The 17,558-nt window shown below is 27.7% G+C and overlaps 1 protein-coding gene and 1 long non-coding RNA gene across 2 annotated transcripts in view; one reads left to right on the forward strand and one right to left on the reverse strand.

Annotated features, from left to right (window-relative positions):
* LOC142320851 (uncharacterized) overlaps positions 1-9,517 on the forward strand; it is a 38,825-nt gene extending 29,308 nt beyond the window's left edge. Inside the window, exon 3 of the long non-coding RNA XR_012755490.1 lies at positions 9,388-9,517. This is a non-coding gene — a long non-coding RNA (uncharacterized LOC142320851). The remainder of the gene's footprint in view (positions 1-9,387) is intronic.
* LOC142320849 (cholecystokinin receptor type A) lies at positions 8,795-17,206 on the reverse strand. Its single transcript, XM_075358825.1, has 2 exons — positions 16,742-17,206; positions 8,795-9,507 (listed from the first exon to the last, which is right to left on the reverse strand). Exons 1-2 carry the CDS (start codon positions 17,204-17,206, stop codon positions 8,878-8,880), a joined length of 1,095 nt encoding a protein of 364 aa, XP_075214940.1. The 3' UTR covers positions 8,795-8,877.
* Positions 17,207-17,558: the final 352 nt, after the last annotated feature.

The following is a 17,558-nucleotide window of genomic DNA, read 5'->3' on the forward strand; positions in this document are numbered from 1 at the left end:
TATAGGCCACATACTAAGGCATCCTGGAATAGTCGCTTTAATATTGGAAGGACAGGTAGAAGGGAAAAATTGTGTAGGCAGGCCACGTTTGGAGTATGTAAAACAAATTGTTGGGGATGTAGGATGTAGAGGGTATGCTGAAATCAAACGACTAGCACTAGATAGGGAATCTTGGAGAGCTGCATCAAACCAGTCAAATGACTGAAGACAAAAAAAAAAAAATATAGTAGTAAAGAAAATGTGTAAAATTTTTATAATGTGATGAATGTCTTTGGATATGTGCTCAGTTTATATGAGAGGATTTGCAAAGATTGCTAAGAGATTTGCAAAGATTGATTCTGTAATTAAGTAATTTTTTTTTCTTTATTACTTCAATTATGAAGTAATTAAAATAAGGTTAGAAGGTATTATAACATAAAAAGAAAAAGAAATGTCATTTTGCAGTAACGTTATGAAACTAAAATAAAAGGTAATTAAATAAAAATAATTTTCCTTTTAAATAAAATTAATTAACAAGTTCTTTTTTGTGTAAAAATATTTACTTTTTTAATTTTAATAAACACACTTTGAGAATATTTTACTTTGTTGGCATTTAAATCCCTTTTAATAGGGTTGTTCATATTGTCTTCACGTACATGAAATTTATCTTTTTTTTTTTTTAATGTCTAAGTAAGGGGCAATTAAATTGTAAATTTATTGATTTATATTATTTTTTACATGTCTATTGGATTAAATCTTATTTCTGTAGTAAACACTTTTTCTGTATCAATTTTTTTGTCCACTTTTTCTATTGTAAGTTATTACTTTTTTTATATATAAAAGCGCTATACAATTTCTAATCAAAGAAGAAAAAATGGTGGAAGTAACTGTAATTGGCCATCAGACAGTAAATATCAGAGTGAATGATTAAGTATAAAAAAGTAATTAGAAAAATAGAAAACCAAAAATGATAAAAAAGCAGGACAACAAAATGATAGATTTTTTAATATTTTCTTCATTAAAGTGAAAAATTATTTTTTTACTTAGAAATGTACTTTGTTTAAATAATGAAAAATAAATAAATTATAAATATATATAAATACATACACACAGAGAAAGAAAGAAAAAAAAAGAAAGAAAGAAAGAGAGTTTATAAAATAATTACAGTTCACATAATCACAGTTTTAAAAATAAAAATGTATAAAGCTTCCTACAGTAAAATGAAATTTTACTTTAAAGCATAATAAATTTGTATGTATTATTCACAAATTCAGTAAAAAATATGATTTGCAAAGAATTACCGGAGTGAAACCTTTAGCCACTATTGTTTTCAAATAATTATAAATATAAAAGATAATAATTAAAACCTAAATTTAAAAGTAGGTAGTTTTCATTGATTTATTCTTAAAATATGCTGCATTTTAGCTGTGTATTTAAATGTGATCAATGGAAATGCACTCCTTTTGAGACTGTGGGCTGGATGACATTCACTGTCTAAATAAGCCTTTAATTTTACTCTGGATGGAGTTATATTTCTTGTGTGGTGTATGTCCTTACTATCATTTGGGTTACTTTGCCCATCCCTTTCCTTTCCTTTACTGCTGTTTTTGATCGGAGTACAGTCCTGAACCTGCTAGGTTTAAGGTGAGAACGTCAGATCTTGTAGTGCATTCTTAACTATGATTTGTAGGCTAACGTGAAAGATTTTTGAAAGGAGTCTATTGAATATGTCACTTGTCTTTAGCCTTATTAAATTTATTGAGGAATTGTCTGTCTTTTCTAAAATGCAAACATAAAAATATAAAAAAATAACCTACCTATAATATAAAAAATACCTACTTTTAGGTATATAAAAATACCTAAAATATAAAAAAAAAATATATAAAATAACCTAAAAAAATAACCTATTGATATTTATGAATATCAAGACAATACTGAAATTAATATCATTGATTAAATTTAGCTTCAAAGATTTTTAGATTATCAACACAAAAATTACAAAGAAAATTTATTTTGTTAATATTAATGATAAAACCTGGGACATGGGAGATACCTGGGACAGTGATCCCAGGTATGAGCTCTGAACTGTTTCAAATGTAACTTCAATTATTTTACCATTGTCCCTATTTAAATTATTTTTATTAGCAGTTGAAAACTATAGAAAAAATAATTTTTACTTAAATTTTTCTCATTTTCATTATTCTCACAAATTAATGAAAAAAAAGAAAGTAATTTTGATATTTTAAATAGGTTTTTTCTAATATGTCATTTACGATCAGATTCATTCTCTTTTAATCTATCTGTAGTTTGAAAACTGTTTTATCCTTAAAATTTACTTCTTTTTTTCATCCTTTTTATGTTTTATAAAATGCATAACTCACAATTATGATCTCAATAGGTAGTCTAAAAAGTAATGAGCCTTTTGCTCACAAGATTGTGTTAGCTTCCCAAATCCTCAGGGTATATGAAACATAGTGGATCAGGTCAAACGTCATTTGACAGCTGGCAGTTGAAGCTAACCTATGTGTAAAAAAGTGTTAGAATTCTTATACTCAGATGTAAGGTATTGCACCATGAAGATGAGTGAAATTTCTACAAAACTGCACTACATTTTACAATTCTATTTCAATTACGGTGCAAATGCTGTGCAGGCCTGTGAAGAAATTTGTGCTGTTTATGGGCAAGATATGTTATCAAAAACAACAGCCAAAGGATGGTTCAGTTGCTTTTATTCTGCAGATTTTGATGTCCATGTTGCTCCTTGCAGTGGGCAAGGAGCAATCACTGAAAACGTGAATGGTATTCTGACAAAAGTCGAGGAAGCCTGGCATGTAAGTAATCATGATATTGCCCACCTACCTAAACATCCATCACCAAACAGTGATAAACCATTAGGAGAAAGCTGGCTACAAAAAGAACCTTGACGTTTGGGTATTACATGACCTGACTCAAAAAAGTCTACTTGATCGAATTTCTATCAGAAATCTTTACTAAAACATAATGAAATCGAATCACTTCTGAGGCAGTAGATCAAGAGTGATGAAAAGTGGATAAGCTACGACAACAATGTGTGAAAAAGATCATGGTTGAAGTGAGGAAAACCTCCACAGAATGTGGCAAAGTCTGCATTGAAGATTATACTGTGCATTTGGTGGGATTGGAAGGGCATTGTGCATCACAAATTGCTGCCACCATGCAAAACGATAGACTCAGACCTGAACTGTCAACAATTTAGTGTCATTGTACCTAGCAATTCAAAAGAAATGGCCTGAACTGGTCAACAGAAATGGTGTGTACCACACTGACAATGCCAGAACGCATGTATCTTTGACAACCCATCAGAAATTAAGAGAACTTGACTGGGAGGTTTTAATGTATCCACCATATAGCCTGGATCTGGCATCATCAGACTATCATTTGTTTCAGTCTCTGCAGAACTCAGCGACTGGTATTAAGTTAGTTTCAAAAGAGGTCTGTGAAAACTACATGTCACAATGTTTTGACTAGAAACCACACATTCTATAGCAATGGGTTTATGGTGTCACCAGAAAAATTAATGTTATTTCCAATAACAATAAATGTATTCTCAATGTTGGTCTCCGGAGATTCAATACTTTTCGGACAACCTGATATTTACTATACTGAAGGATAATTGTCTGACAAATATATGTTAAAACAGTATATTGAAATAATAACTTAAAAACAAAAACTATATAAATATATTAAACATTTGGTAAGTAACAGCAGTGACTTCTTTGTTTCTTATTGAGGGGAGTGTAACCAAGTGCAAGATTAATAACAAGATATACATATACAATTTTTCAACTACATTATTAAAATGAGAACAAATATAATGATCAGTAAAAGTAATAATTTTACTTTATATCGGCAGATATTTAATTATGTATCAAACAGTTTAGAATGAACTTTTGTGATTGCAATTTTACAATGACAGAAAGTACTGGGAGAATAGAGGTAAAATTCTAAAACAAAGAACAAAAGCAAGAAAAAGCTCATATCTATACCACAAATGGCTTAATATATTAAGTTTAGTTGCTCGAAGTTATGCACCAAGCCAAAAATATTAACAAATTTTTATATAATCCTGCTTTTTTAGTTAGTAATTAGTAATACTGCAATATCTAAAATAATTTTATGTAAATAGTAAAGATAATTAGTTAATACTTAGTCAATATGCGCTACTATGCACAAAGCACCCACAAACACATAATGAATGTTTATAAAGCAGTGAGTAATATTTTAGAAAAAGATAGATTAAAATTAAAGAGATAGATAGATTTAAATTGGAAAGTATAGATTTCTGAAGGACATTAAAGAAAATGTTAGAATTTGACAAAAAATTATCTGATATCTTATCATTAAAATTAATAGAGTTAATTTTTAAAAATATATACCTGTACATTTGTAGGGAAGTAATTTTGTTAAAAAAATGAATTGGTCAAAAAGATCTTTCAGGACTAATTCAACATTAGCTACCTATGTATATTTAAAAAAAAAAAAACATTCTCGACCTCTTCAGTAACATACTGATATTCTCATAACTTTTCCATATAAATTAATGTTAATATGAAATCTGCCAGAACAAGAAAACACAAAAAATAATTATCAATTCATATAAGAAAGTATGCATTAAATGATATCATATAACTTTTGTAAAATTTCATGCAATACTGAAATCACAACACAAAAGTGCAATACAATGTTTGAAAAGAATTTCTTCAGTAAACATAGGTTACCTGATTGTTCTAGACCCGGGGTCGGCAACCTGCGGCTCGCGAGCCACGTGTGGCTCTTTGGATGTGAAGCTGCGGCTCTTTAGTTCCATATGCAAATATTATTTATTTTATAAAAAAAATTCATTTAAAAATCGTTCTGAATCGATTAACGAGGATTAGGCACCGATTCTATCTCTTTGCCACTTGTACACGCTTTTCACCACACCCCTCCCCTGTGACACGCATCATCACTATTGTCAGTCCGTCAGAAGCTCTCGAATGGCGCTGTTGTTGGATGTTTCTATGTAGGTTTTAATTCGCTTTCGACGCATGACAATTTGGCGTCTTCACCAGTGCTTTGGCTGTGACGTATAGTTTGTTGTTTCAAGACAAGAAAAAAGCGAATTATCTTCTCAAAGTTATGTATGTACATATATATAATAATAATAATAAAAAAAACCGAAGTAAAGATAGGTAACATAATAAGTATTATATTTTTAAAATACGTATTATACATATTTTTTCCAAATAAGATACCTAACTACTTTTTTGAGGTCAATAAGAATTGTCAAAAAAGAAACAAAGTACTACTGTTGGATATTACCACGAAAGTGTTTTTATTAAAATATATATATTTAATAAATTTCTTATTTTATTATTTATCTATTTTATAGCTTTCATTATTTAAAAATTAGCGTTAAAATAATAATTATAAGTATAAGTACCTATAAATTTTTATTTAATAAACCTATTTTCAAAAAAATTTTGTGGCTCTTTAAAAACTTTGAAATAAAATTTTGTGGCTGTTTAAAAATTTTGAAATTTTGTAAATTGTAATTTTTGACTCTTCCGACTCAAAAGGTTGCCGACCCCTGTTCCAGACCAATCTGTATTACCTGTTCCTAGGGAATAATATACATGAAATTAAAGTATATGTGTATTTTCAGATGAAGTTGTTTTAATAAACTGCTTTTTTTAAGTTACCTAAGTTATACAATGTTTGATACAACCTATTATGTGCTGATTGTATTTGTTAGTGGCTAATCTTCACAGCCAGCAGATGCTCTTAAATTAATAAGAACAAATAGTATAATTGATTATTATAACATATAATAATAATATTACGAATAGTGGCTTTGAACTACACATCTTAGGAATGATTGACCAGAATGTACAAGACTACACTTCATTTACATTTATACATATGACCTTCATTCATCCTGTGAAGTAATACCTTATGATGGTTTCAGAGGCTAAACAGAAAAAGAAAGAAAGTAGTGGCTTTGTTAGTGAACCAATGCTCTCGTATCTACATCTGTGATGTGTTGTATCTTGAGTGTTTGTAAGAACCTTAGTGTACAAAATCTTTTGATATTTATTTTATTAATTTTATAATTACTATCTATTTTTTTAATAAGGAAAACTTTAATTTACAATATTCCCTTGGTAATAACTTTTTTTGTAGTTATACATAATTTCAAATTAAATTTTGTGGAGTGTAAGTAAATTTAGTTAATGGAAGAAACTTTTAAATGGATAAATTCATAAATCCACAAAAAAGTAAGGAAAAATGTGAATGAAAAAAGTTGTGATAACATCCATTTATGTTATATTTTGAATAATAAGTTAATTGATGAAAAAGTTAGGTTCTCTTTTGAAGGACAATATGTCAGTTTATGTATTCTTTATTTGAAAAAAAATTGTCTTAAGTTATCATTTATGGTTATTCTATATTTTAAAATTATTTTAGTCATTGTGTATAGAAAAATTTTTCTTTTTTTCTCCTTAGTAAATAAAAGTATAAAGTGAAGCTAAATCACAGATTAGAATTCCAAAACATTGCAAATAAAATTGTCCTCAAAATATCATTCAAAAAGACAGACATTATGCCCCAAAAAACAACACAATTAAAAGAAGTAAACATAAACGGTAATAAAATAAAAATAGTAACCCAATTTTAATATCTCAGAGATATAACAAACAACATAAATGAAAAAAACTTTGATCCAAACAAAAAGAAACAAAATAGCTAATGTTCAAAAATTAACATGGTACTCTTACAATAAAAAATGTCTATCAATAAACAAAAAAATAAGACGCTACAACACAGTTATACAACCAGAAGCCACTTATGCAGCAGGAAACACTCTTCCATCTGAATGAACAATCAAACACAGACAGACTCCAGGAAATTAAAAGAAGAATCGGAAGAACCTAGAGCAATAAAAAGTACCAGAAAGATGAGCTATGGTGGATTGTGCCTGAGAAAGTCATACATGAGTTAGAACCCGTCATTGATACCACGTGTAAGAGGAAACTAGGATTCTTTGACATATCATGAGGATTCAAGAATTCTGAAAAAGATAGTACAGTACAATCTTGACTCGAAAACACCAAGATAGGATGCAGATTGATTAGAAAAATAGAGTAACTGAAGGAAATTGGTCTTTCACAAAAAGATGTCACAGATAAGATAAAATTATACAAGAAAATCAAGAACAAAAACACTCACTTCAGACTTACAAGAAAAAGCTCACCACACGAACATTTTCAACACTAGAAAGGGCACAAGATCAGAACGTATGAAAACGTACTGAGAAGACTACAAGGTCCAAACAGTCCCATTGAAGAGACTGGGATAATGGACTGACTAAAGAAATCCTTTGTGGTCATAAAAGATAATAATAAAAAATGAAAGTATTCTTTTTAAATACATTTCAAAAATTAATAATTATTTATTTTCATAATATCAACCTGACAGACAGCCAAAATGTTATTGTTCAAAATATTTGTCTGTTTTCTTTTTCATTATTGTTATAATGATTAAATATATAAAAAATAAATGATGGGTGGAATAAATTCTAAGTTTTAGCCTTTCAATGGTTTGAGTCCTCAAGCATAAAAAGTTTACACAAACTTATTTGTATGAGAGGTGGATGAAAAAGTAAGTTACACCCTTGCCATGTTCTTGAACTGAATGGTATTCTTGTGGTGGCAGTACTGGTTGTATTGTCTTCACACTTCCCCAGCAGCAATTCTGTACAACAAAAAGTGTTTAGAAAATCTTTGTGATTATGTCGAAAAAGAGATAATAATATGTAGATTTTGATCAATAAAAAAAAAAAATTGTCTTACAAATATGTGCTTACTTTCTGATCGTCCCTCGTGCTAAGAGTAATCTGTTTTCAATATATATGTAAATTTGATGTATTGTTAAAAAGAGATTTCAGATACTGTATTTGTTAAAAAAATTATTTTTTAGAAAATGTTTTTGTTGAACTTGGAAACATTTTTGAACCCAAATGGATCTACTCTTTAACTGATTTTTTACTTAAGTAGAAACAGATCAAAAATTAAAAGCCAATAACTTTTGTTAATTTATTCATCCTACGGATGTGATATGCTGTTTTATAATTCTTTTTAAGGAAATACATAGCTTTATATATACAGTTACTAAAATATAGTTATGTAATATATTGTGAATAAAAAAACTCATAAGTAAGACTGAATAAAAAATTAGTTGCATACTTATTTTGCAGTCAGTAGGCTGATTTAATTTATTTTCCTGTGTTTTAAGAACCAAATTGATGAACTGCTGCTGTTACAATACGAAATTCTTAATACAGGCTTAATATGATATCACATATGATTTTTTTCTTAGTTTTTGCAGTAGATATAACATATAACATAAAACTGGCAGTTTAGATTCGGACAACTGACAAGCAATACATGCAAGCTAATTCACAGCAGCAACTTCCTTAAGGATATTGATGTGAATAAAATCAAAGTGTTTCTTTTATTTTTAGAAATAATTGCACGTCTAATAGTAAATCTAATCAATAGCATGCAGTTTAAAAATGAAGGTTTAAAAAATTCATTTTTTGAAGGAATTAATATAAACAGCCATTTCAGGGAAACATTCAGTAAAGTCAGAAGAGAACTGCCATGAAATGAGGCATGAATCCCATGAACTGGTGAGCAAAAACTGCAGCACATTAGGTTTCAAATGAGATGAATATTAGTGTTCTAGATTATGTAAATTAATATTTAATACATATACACAGATATAAAAATACAGAAATAACTTTAGTTTTTTAAATTAATAACAATTTAAACTGATGTTTATAAAATGAATAATTAATTTTCAGTCTTTTCATTTAGATTAAACATAATATTGTGAAGATTCTCTAGGCTGCGGTTTAGGTCTAGCTTTTGGCACAGTATAACGAGGATGAAATATTCCTAGTGCTGCTTCATTAGTCGAAGAAGGTCTTCTGTCTTTATCTTTAGTAGGAAGAAATCTAAAATTACCTTTATCGCTTTGGGAACCATTACGCATCAGCCAATGTCCACAAAAAACAGTGAGGTTAATAGATTGTCTGTTTAAAAACCAGTAAACTATTGGATTTATGGCAGAATGAGTATGCCCCAACAAAAGACAAAACGGTAAAAGATTTTGTATTAGATTTACATTGGCATCAGGGTCGATAGAATATACTTTTAGTATGACATAAGGCAACCAACATGTAGCGAATACAACTACTAATGCTACTAACATATTCGCTAATCTTCGACGACTATGTAATGACTGACGACTCATTTGTTTCGTTAAAGGTGGTTTTGATGGAACTCGGTTAATTGTAGCCTGAGTTCTGGTTGTTTTTTGTTGCAGTTTATTTCGTTGCTGCTGCCTGCTTCCTTTTCCTCTACGAAAATCAGTGACGTCATTTCCACCTCCCCCACCACCAGCTCCTTCTTCATCAGAATCATCTTTATTTCGGAAATGTATCACCTGAAAACAATATAACCATCATTTAATTTCTTCATATAACTATATATGAGGATCATTTTAAAACATTATAAAAATCTTATCTTAATTTTAACTTGTTTGTTTAACTATTTATCCTATTATGCCATTCAATTATGAATTACATGATTTGATATTGATGACTGCTATGATACAATAGAAGTAAATGATTTTTTAAAATTTTAATCCTCAATTATAATGTAACCATAAATATGACCTAAATATAATTTGTACGAATATAAGACGTATATGAAAAAATTTTGATGAATTTATTTTTTACTTAAGTAATAGTAAAAGTTTCAAATTATTATATTGACCAAAACTTGGATCGGTAATGACATTGAATTTAATTTCAGTTTAGAAAGTTATAACGTAGTCATTCAAAATAATAAATTCACAGTGACTATATATGCTTATTTGTAGATAAAAATATTAAACACACGATAATAAAAGTAGAGTTAGAAAATGTGAATTCAGTTGATATTAATTTTAGAATAGATAATGGGAACCATAAACTGATTGCTGTTTATCAATTGCCTTCCTAGAACATACATTCTTGCCTGATTAGTTTAAATACTTATCTACAAAATATAAAGATGAATGATAACGCAATTTTAATAAGGGATACAAATTTGAATATTCTTGATAATAATAACCTGATAAATGAATTTTTTAGTATTAAGCAACTGTATGGATTTAAATCATATTTAACAAACCTACACAATTACAAAACAGTCTCAATGGCAAAATGCAGTTGACCAGTTGCACTGACTGTATTTTCTTTGAAAGTGGTTCCATTGGGTAGAGCGATGTGATGGGGGCGATTCTGAAGACTGCTATCACTGACCATTACTGTACTTCTTTTCATATGAAACTTATAAACTTTGTTAAAGATAAGACCTGACCGATAATATTATCAATAAAATAAATTATGATGAACTTAAATCTAGTTTAGATAAAGAAAACTGGAAAGACATATGCAATAATAACACTGATACTATAGATAGATACATTAGTAATGAATTTTTAGTAATAAACTTACTGACTATTTAAATAAACATAAACAGATTATAAAAATAAACCACTAAAACAATGGATCACTCTAAGCATGGTAGCTGCCATGAAAGAAAGAGATAAAATGCACTGTAAATTATTAAAACGATCTTTTAATACAAAACTAAAAGATTATTATAAGAAATGTAGGAACACATTAAACAATGTAGTAAACAAAGCAAAATTGATTATTTTAATAATAAGTTCCAATCAAATAAAAACAATATTAAGAAAATGTGGGAATGTATTAATGAAGTACTAGATATGAAAAAAAATTATATAACTGAAAATCGAACCTAATAAATTAAATAAATACTTTACAAATGTAGGAGAAAATTATGCAAATGCGATAGTAAAAAATACAAATAACTTAAATCTGCCTTTTTGTTGATCCCCACCCTCATTAATAGCTTGTTTTTTAGCCCAACAAATAATAATGAAAATTAAATGCGATAAAAAATTTTTAAAATAACTCGTCTCCTGGATTCGATAGCTTTGGTGTTTCTTGCTAAAAGAAATAAGTAACTACATAGCAAAACCACTTGCACATAATAAATAGATGTTTTATTGAAGGATATTTCCCTACTAAATTTAAAATAGCCAAAATAATTGCAATACATAAATCCAGAGATAAAAACAACCTGGCAAATTACAGACCTATAAGTCTGTTACGTAACTTTTCCAAAATAATTGGAAAATATTAAAAAACTGAATAATAAAATTTCTTGATAAAAAATAGTTTTATTCATAAAAATCAGTAAGGTTTTCAAGCTAGAAAATCAACAAAAGATGCGGTTTTACACTTAAGTAGAATAATTTTCATATTACGCCAGTATATTTTGTAACAAAGTCCTCAATCATTTTAATGCCATTATTTAATTTTAAGTAGTAATCTAATTAAAAAAATAGATGAATGGGTGAAATAATATATATTTTAAATTACCAAATTGAAAGACAAAAATAATCCATACTAATAACAATAAATTTAACATATTATTAAAATGAATAACATACAATAAAATAAATTAATATACTACTTAACATTAAAAAATCTACATATATAAAACTGAATGTTAAAGTGAATGTTGAGACAATATAATTCATAACAGAATTCAGTTAGTTGTCTTATCTTATGAATATTTCTTATTGTCTCATTTGTTTTTTGTTTTATAATGGTTTTTTTTTTTTATTTCTCCATAATGAAATTATTTTTTCTCATTTTTTTATAGATTATGAATTTATTGCATTTTATTTTATTTGATTTCAGTTTAAACTTAAATAATTTTACATTCTGGTTCTATGTATTTTTTTTAATTTAACTTTTCAGTTTTTTATTTTTATGTGTATCATGCTACAAAAATCATGTATTTTTATTTAGTTATATTGTATTTGTTATTAGTTTTACTTTAAATTAGTTCTTTTATTAATGATGCTATTATAATGATAAGAACCCGTGGATAGCACTCAAGGTTTCTTTTGCTACCTGCATCAAGGATAAATTTGTTGAAAAAATTGTATTTGTAATTTTCAGTTGACAATAAATAATAATAATAATAATTATTATTATTATTATTATTATTATTATTATTATTATTATTTGATTAGATTTTATGCAAACAGGAGACCCAGCTTTACTCATTAGGCATTTCAACTGGATGCCTGGAATTATTAAACAAATGTTATAATGCAAAGAACAAAGTCTTAATATCTGATATTCATTCACACACTCCATAACAGGTAATTCAAATTTGATTGAACTTTATAAACTGCAAACTAATCTGAAGATTAGAATATTTTCATGAATTTAAAGGCCAAAAAGAAGTTAAAATTTAACATATGTCCATTTGAAGAATAGGTTCTTCAGTAACATATTACTTTAACATGATATCTGAGTAATAATCATTTAGAATCCTGTTCATTACAACCTATTAAATAATTTGATGATTTGTAACATAAAATAAAAAAAACTCATTCAGTATGGAAAGATCGTATTTATGATAACAAAATAAAATTTAATAAATTCATGTCTTTTCCATTTTATTTTAAAAATAGGAGAAAAATTTTTTTTAAGCCTTTATCATTTTGTAATTTACAAAGAACTTAATAAATTTAATAGTTTTTTGATAGTGTAACATGAAATATCTTAAAATTACTTAACATTTTTTCAAGATTTTTAAAAAGATACTTGTAAATGTTGCAAAAGTTCTTGTATCTACAAGAATCTTTTGCCTTAAAATATGTTACAACAGTAAATTTTGTTGACATCTAACAACATAAATTAAATTACTTTTGAAAGACCATCATATACTGAGAAAAAACAAATTATTACATTTTGTATGTTTACAGTGGGTAAAAAAAATTAAAAATTATTTAATTATAGATGATGTATTTTTCACTAATTATAGTCAGTTCATACCAGTAAACATGGCACGAAACATAGGAGATATTTAATAATGGGACAGTGTTTTTCTAATATGGAAATAGTATAAGATGGTGGTTGGTATTGAAGGAAAATAAATATTGTCTTGGTGTGTGTTTGTTCGTTATATTAATGTCTTTATAAATATAAAACACTGCATATTTCATACATGAAAGTGTACTTCTATGAATAAAAGATGTGTTTTATAAAAAAATAAATTAGATTCATGTAACATTTTCATAATATTCCCATAGTTGACTTAAATTTTTAAATAACTGAAGATTGTTTAGCTGTTCATAAATACTTAATAGCATTCACTGTTATAAACAAATAAGTAGAAAATTAAAAACAAAAAAAATAAATTCAATGAAAAATAAAACTAATAAGTTTTAACATAATTATTTTTTTTTTTTTAATTCATTTTGCATAAAAAACAAATTAAAAAATGCACTACAAAAAAGATACTTTTCAATTCTTGTATTAAATTTTGACTTTTTTTAACTTGTACCTAATTAAAAGAAGAATGATCAACCAATTTTCATCTAATTTTCACATGTACAACATCAGTTATATTGCTATCTAAATTTCAGTGAAATTGATGTAATAGTTTTGGAGCTAAGGGGTGGGAGGGATACACAGTTTCTAGATCAGATGAGCACTCTAGCAGCACAAGATGGATTTGGAAAGGAATGAATGAGTGTGAGAGGGAAAGAGTCAATGAACCTGAAAACTTGATTTTTATATTAACAGTTATTTTATAACACTGCTTTAGTAAGATCTTAATGGTACATAAACAGTTAAAGAATGTTCTATGTGTTCTTATGCTTTTTTTGTAGACTGTGCTACCTTGAGATATTACCATGGTAATCTTGATAATCACCTTCATATCTACCAACAGTGGCTGGTGTCTTTCCACTGCCGTTACAGTCACTCACAAATGTCAATCATCATTTTAAAATAGTAAAAGTATCTATAGCACATATTATTAGTAATTATGACATATATACTGGATGATATTTAAGTATAGAAACAGCTTTACAATGTCCATCAGAGAGGTATTTGGAGGCAAAAAGAAATGGGGTTCTTCATAGTTAAAATTAAAAGAAATTTTCATTGTGGTGGGTTTTTAATATTTGTCTGCCATACTGAATCAAACTTAATTTTTTAAAGTAGGAAGGTGGACATGACCAGTGATTTTGATTAAAACCTTTACAAGAAAAACCATGGTGAAACATTTTTCTGTTAATGGCTTCATTATAGAGTCATTCAAATCTGCAATGAGAGAAAAATCATGTTAACAATAAATTGAGGTAATACACACTGCATGATCAATTTTATTACATTTTACATTCGTAATGCATATAATACCAAACAGTGTTATAAAATTGATAATAATAAACGATGACTAATAATTAACACAAATTAAACAAATTTCGTTTTTGACCAACAATTCCCACCCAAATGTTCACTTTCTGTTGTTACTGTATATAAGCTTCCAACATCCATTTGGGATTTTTATCGCTCCAATATAGACAGTTTTGTTTATTCACATGGCCATTTAACATAGAGGTTGCTTCTTTAGTAAATATTATTGAATTAGAAAAATTTGCATCTATGACTAATTTTTCCATTATAATATCACAATCTTGAACTTGGTAGTCAAAATCATCTTCTGAAAGTTCTTGCACCAGGTGTATCTTATAAGGTTGAAAGTTATTTGTTTTAATCATTTTTTGAACTGAAAAATAACTGATGTCATGTTGGATAACAGCTTTTTGAATCGATCATTGAGGGTCTTCAACAAAGGTCTGCAATACATCTAATGACTTTCAATCAGTTGTGACAGTTCTTGGTCTACCGGTGTGAGGACCTTTTTTTACACTTCTGGTTTTTTCAAATTGCTGTACTGTCTTGATCAGAGTCGATTTACTTATCGGTTCTCTGTTTGGAAATCTATTATTAAATAAATCACAAACCTTTTGTAAATGCTGAACTCTGTCACCATACCCATGCATCATCAGCAGAGTTATTCTTTTGGTTTCACTTAAACAAGGTATTGTTATTTCAAGATTAAATATTTAATAAAACTAAATAAATGAACAAGGAAACTAATAATAAAACATTCACCAAAAATAGATTTGAAGCGCTAGGCCTACAACTTAATTTTTTCTAGCATCAGATTTTACCATTACCATTTTACCATGCTTAAGTAAAAAGGTGAAATGACGAGTTAATAAGTTGCATTGTTTCAATGTAATACAAACTGCAATATTATAAATTAACAGTTGATTTACTCAATTAAATTTGTAATACATTTTTTAAGTAAACATTTCCAGCCAATTTGTTTCATGATAATTAACAAATATCAGCTGATATTAACAGTGGAAGTTAATTTTTATTTAGAATATAATGTCAGTTGATATAGCCATTTAATTTGTTGTTGTGTTGTTAATTATTAGTTATCGTTAATTATTATAAATATTATAGCACTTTGTTTGTTATTGTATACATTATGAATACAAAATGCTGTGTGTTTTACTTCATTTTATTGTTAACACGATTTTTCTGTCATTTCAACTTTGATACTTAAAATGAAGGCGTTAACAGAAAAATGGGTTTCACCATTGTTTTTCTTTTTGTAAAATTTTAAATTGAAATTATGTGTCATATATCCACCTTTTTATTTTAAAAAATTAAGTCTGATTCAATATGGCAGATGCAAGATGGTAGACAAAAATTAAAAACTCACTATAATACAGATTTTTTTTTAACTATGTAGAAACCCATTTCTTTCTGCCTCCAGATATAAATTCATATTTATTTCTGCCTCAGATATGCAGTGTAAAGCTGTTTCCATATTTAAATATCACCGGTATAATGTGTGTAACTATTAATATATATTAGTTTAAATCTCATATCAGCATATTTACTAATTATTGGAACATTCAATCTGATCTGGGACATTTTCTTACTTGCTTTGAAAAATTCATGTCTTCTATTAACACCAAAATATAAATTTGGTACTTACGTATTAATGCCACCGTAGCTACAGCTTTATTTAAAAACAAAGTAGTCAATTGGATTTCGGTGGAAATCCGATTCAAAACAGTCTCTTTATTTATTTTAATATTTGGTTATTTTTATTTATTTTATAAATATAATTTAACCAAACTTAACCTACGCTCGCTTTGCTCGCTAACCTTGACTAATTAACACTGTACTTTTTTGAGTATTTATTTAAAAATTCAGTAATTATTGCAATTAATTATTATTTAAATAGCAATTTAAGTCAAGGTTAGCGTGCGAAGCGAGCGTAGGTTAAGTTTGGTTAAATTATATTTATAATATAAATAACCATTTCTTAAAATTAATAAAGAGACTCAATAAAATAAATACTCAATTTTAAATAAAGCTGTAGCTGCAGTGGTGTTAATATGTAAGTACCATAAATTTTATATGAACAAATGGAATGAAAACAAACTTTGGCAGTGAACAGTTACAAATGCAAATACTAAGCAGTAATTTCAGTCAACCTTCTTCTTCACCCATCAAATCTCATGCTATCTCTCCAATCATTGTCTACAGGTCAGACTAGACATTTTATTAATTTTTATATATTCCTATACTTTTTGATATAAAGATCGGATACTCTGAATTGTAAAAAAAGAATCATATTAAGAGTAGTTTGTTGAAAAAAATGGTTTTTCTAGTTATGAATAATGAATTTCAGTGTTAAGGTAACCTTACCTTTGATGGAACATCATGCTGAACTGAAGCAACAATTATGACTTCTTTTGGTCGTCCCAATATAGGCATAGGAAGAGGAATATCACCATTGGCTGCAGCAGCAACTAGTGAAGCCGCATATAATTTATGGCCAACTGCGTGATGACAAGCTGCTACAGTCAATCCTGGCACTAAATAAACTACAATTACTTGACATAAAGTAAATGAAACTCTCATTGTATAAGAAGGCCATATCTCTTCACAATGTTGGTTAGAACTAACCAGTGATCGAGAATATAATAATGGACTGTACGCTAGTAATGCTAAAAACCAGACGATCATGTTCATATAGATGTGAAGACTGCGGTTTTGTCGTAACTGTGACAACAGATGTGGATGTTCAATGGAAGCATATCTATCTAGCGATAGCATCATAAGAGAAAGAGTGCTTGCAGCCACTGGCACACCCTGCAACAAATTCATCATCATTATATTATTTAATTAATGTAAATTATTAACATTAAACTTATACCTGTGTATGTTATATTAAGAGCAATTTATCATAGCGATTTTTTTATATTATAATCAGGAAACAAACAACATAAAATATAATCAAACAGTGTAAAAGACAAAAAAAGATACACTTGCCATTATGCATGAATTATAATCAATGAGTTATAAAATCAAGAAACGATTAATTGATAGCATAATCTTACTATTTAAGTAAATTTTCTACAATTATATTACTAATCAAATACTAATATTTATGTAATATTAAATGTTTCTTTTGATTCAGTAAGAAAAGGGTTAATTAACTGCGAAAAGTTTTACAGCTTAC

Source organism: Lycorma delicatula, chromosome 3 (genome assembly GCF_047948215.1).
Source record: "Lycorma delicatula isolate Av1 chromosome 3, ASM4794821v1, whole genome shotgun sequence".
Lineage (NCBI taxonomy): Eukaryota > Metazoa > Arthropoda > Insecta > Hemiptera > Fulgoridae > Lycorma > Lycorma delicatula.

What these genes read in the sequence shown, in the direction of transcription:
- LOC142320849 (XM_075358825.1), bottom strand. Translation starts at nt 17,206, where the DNA reads ATGATGAATTTGTTGCAGGGTGTGCCAGTGGCTGCAAGCACTCTTTCT. An exon ending in AGCATGATGTTCCATCAAAG is followed by an intron (nt 9,508 to 16,741) that starts GTAAGGTTACCT and finishes TATTGTTTTCAG; the next exon opens with GTGATACATTTCCGAAATAA.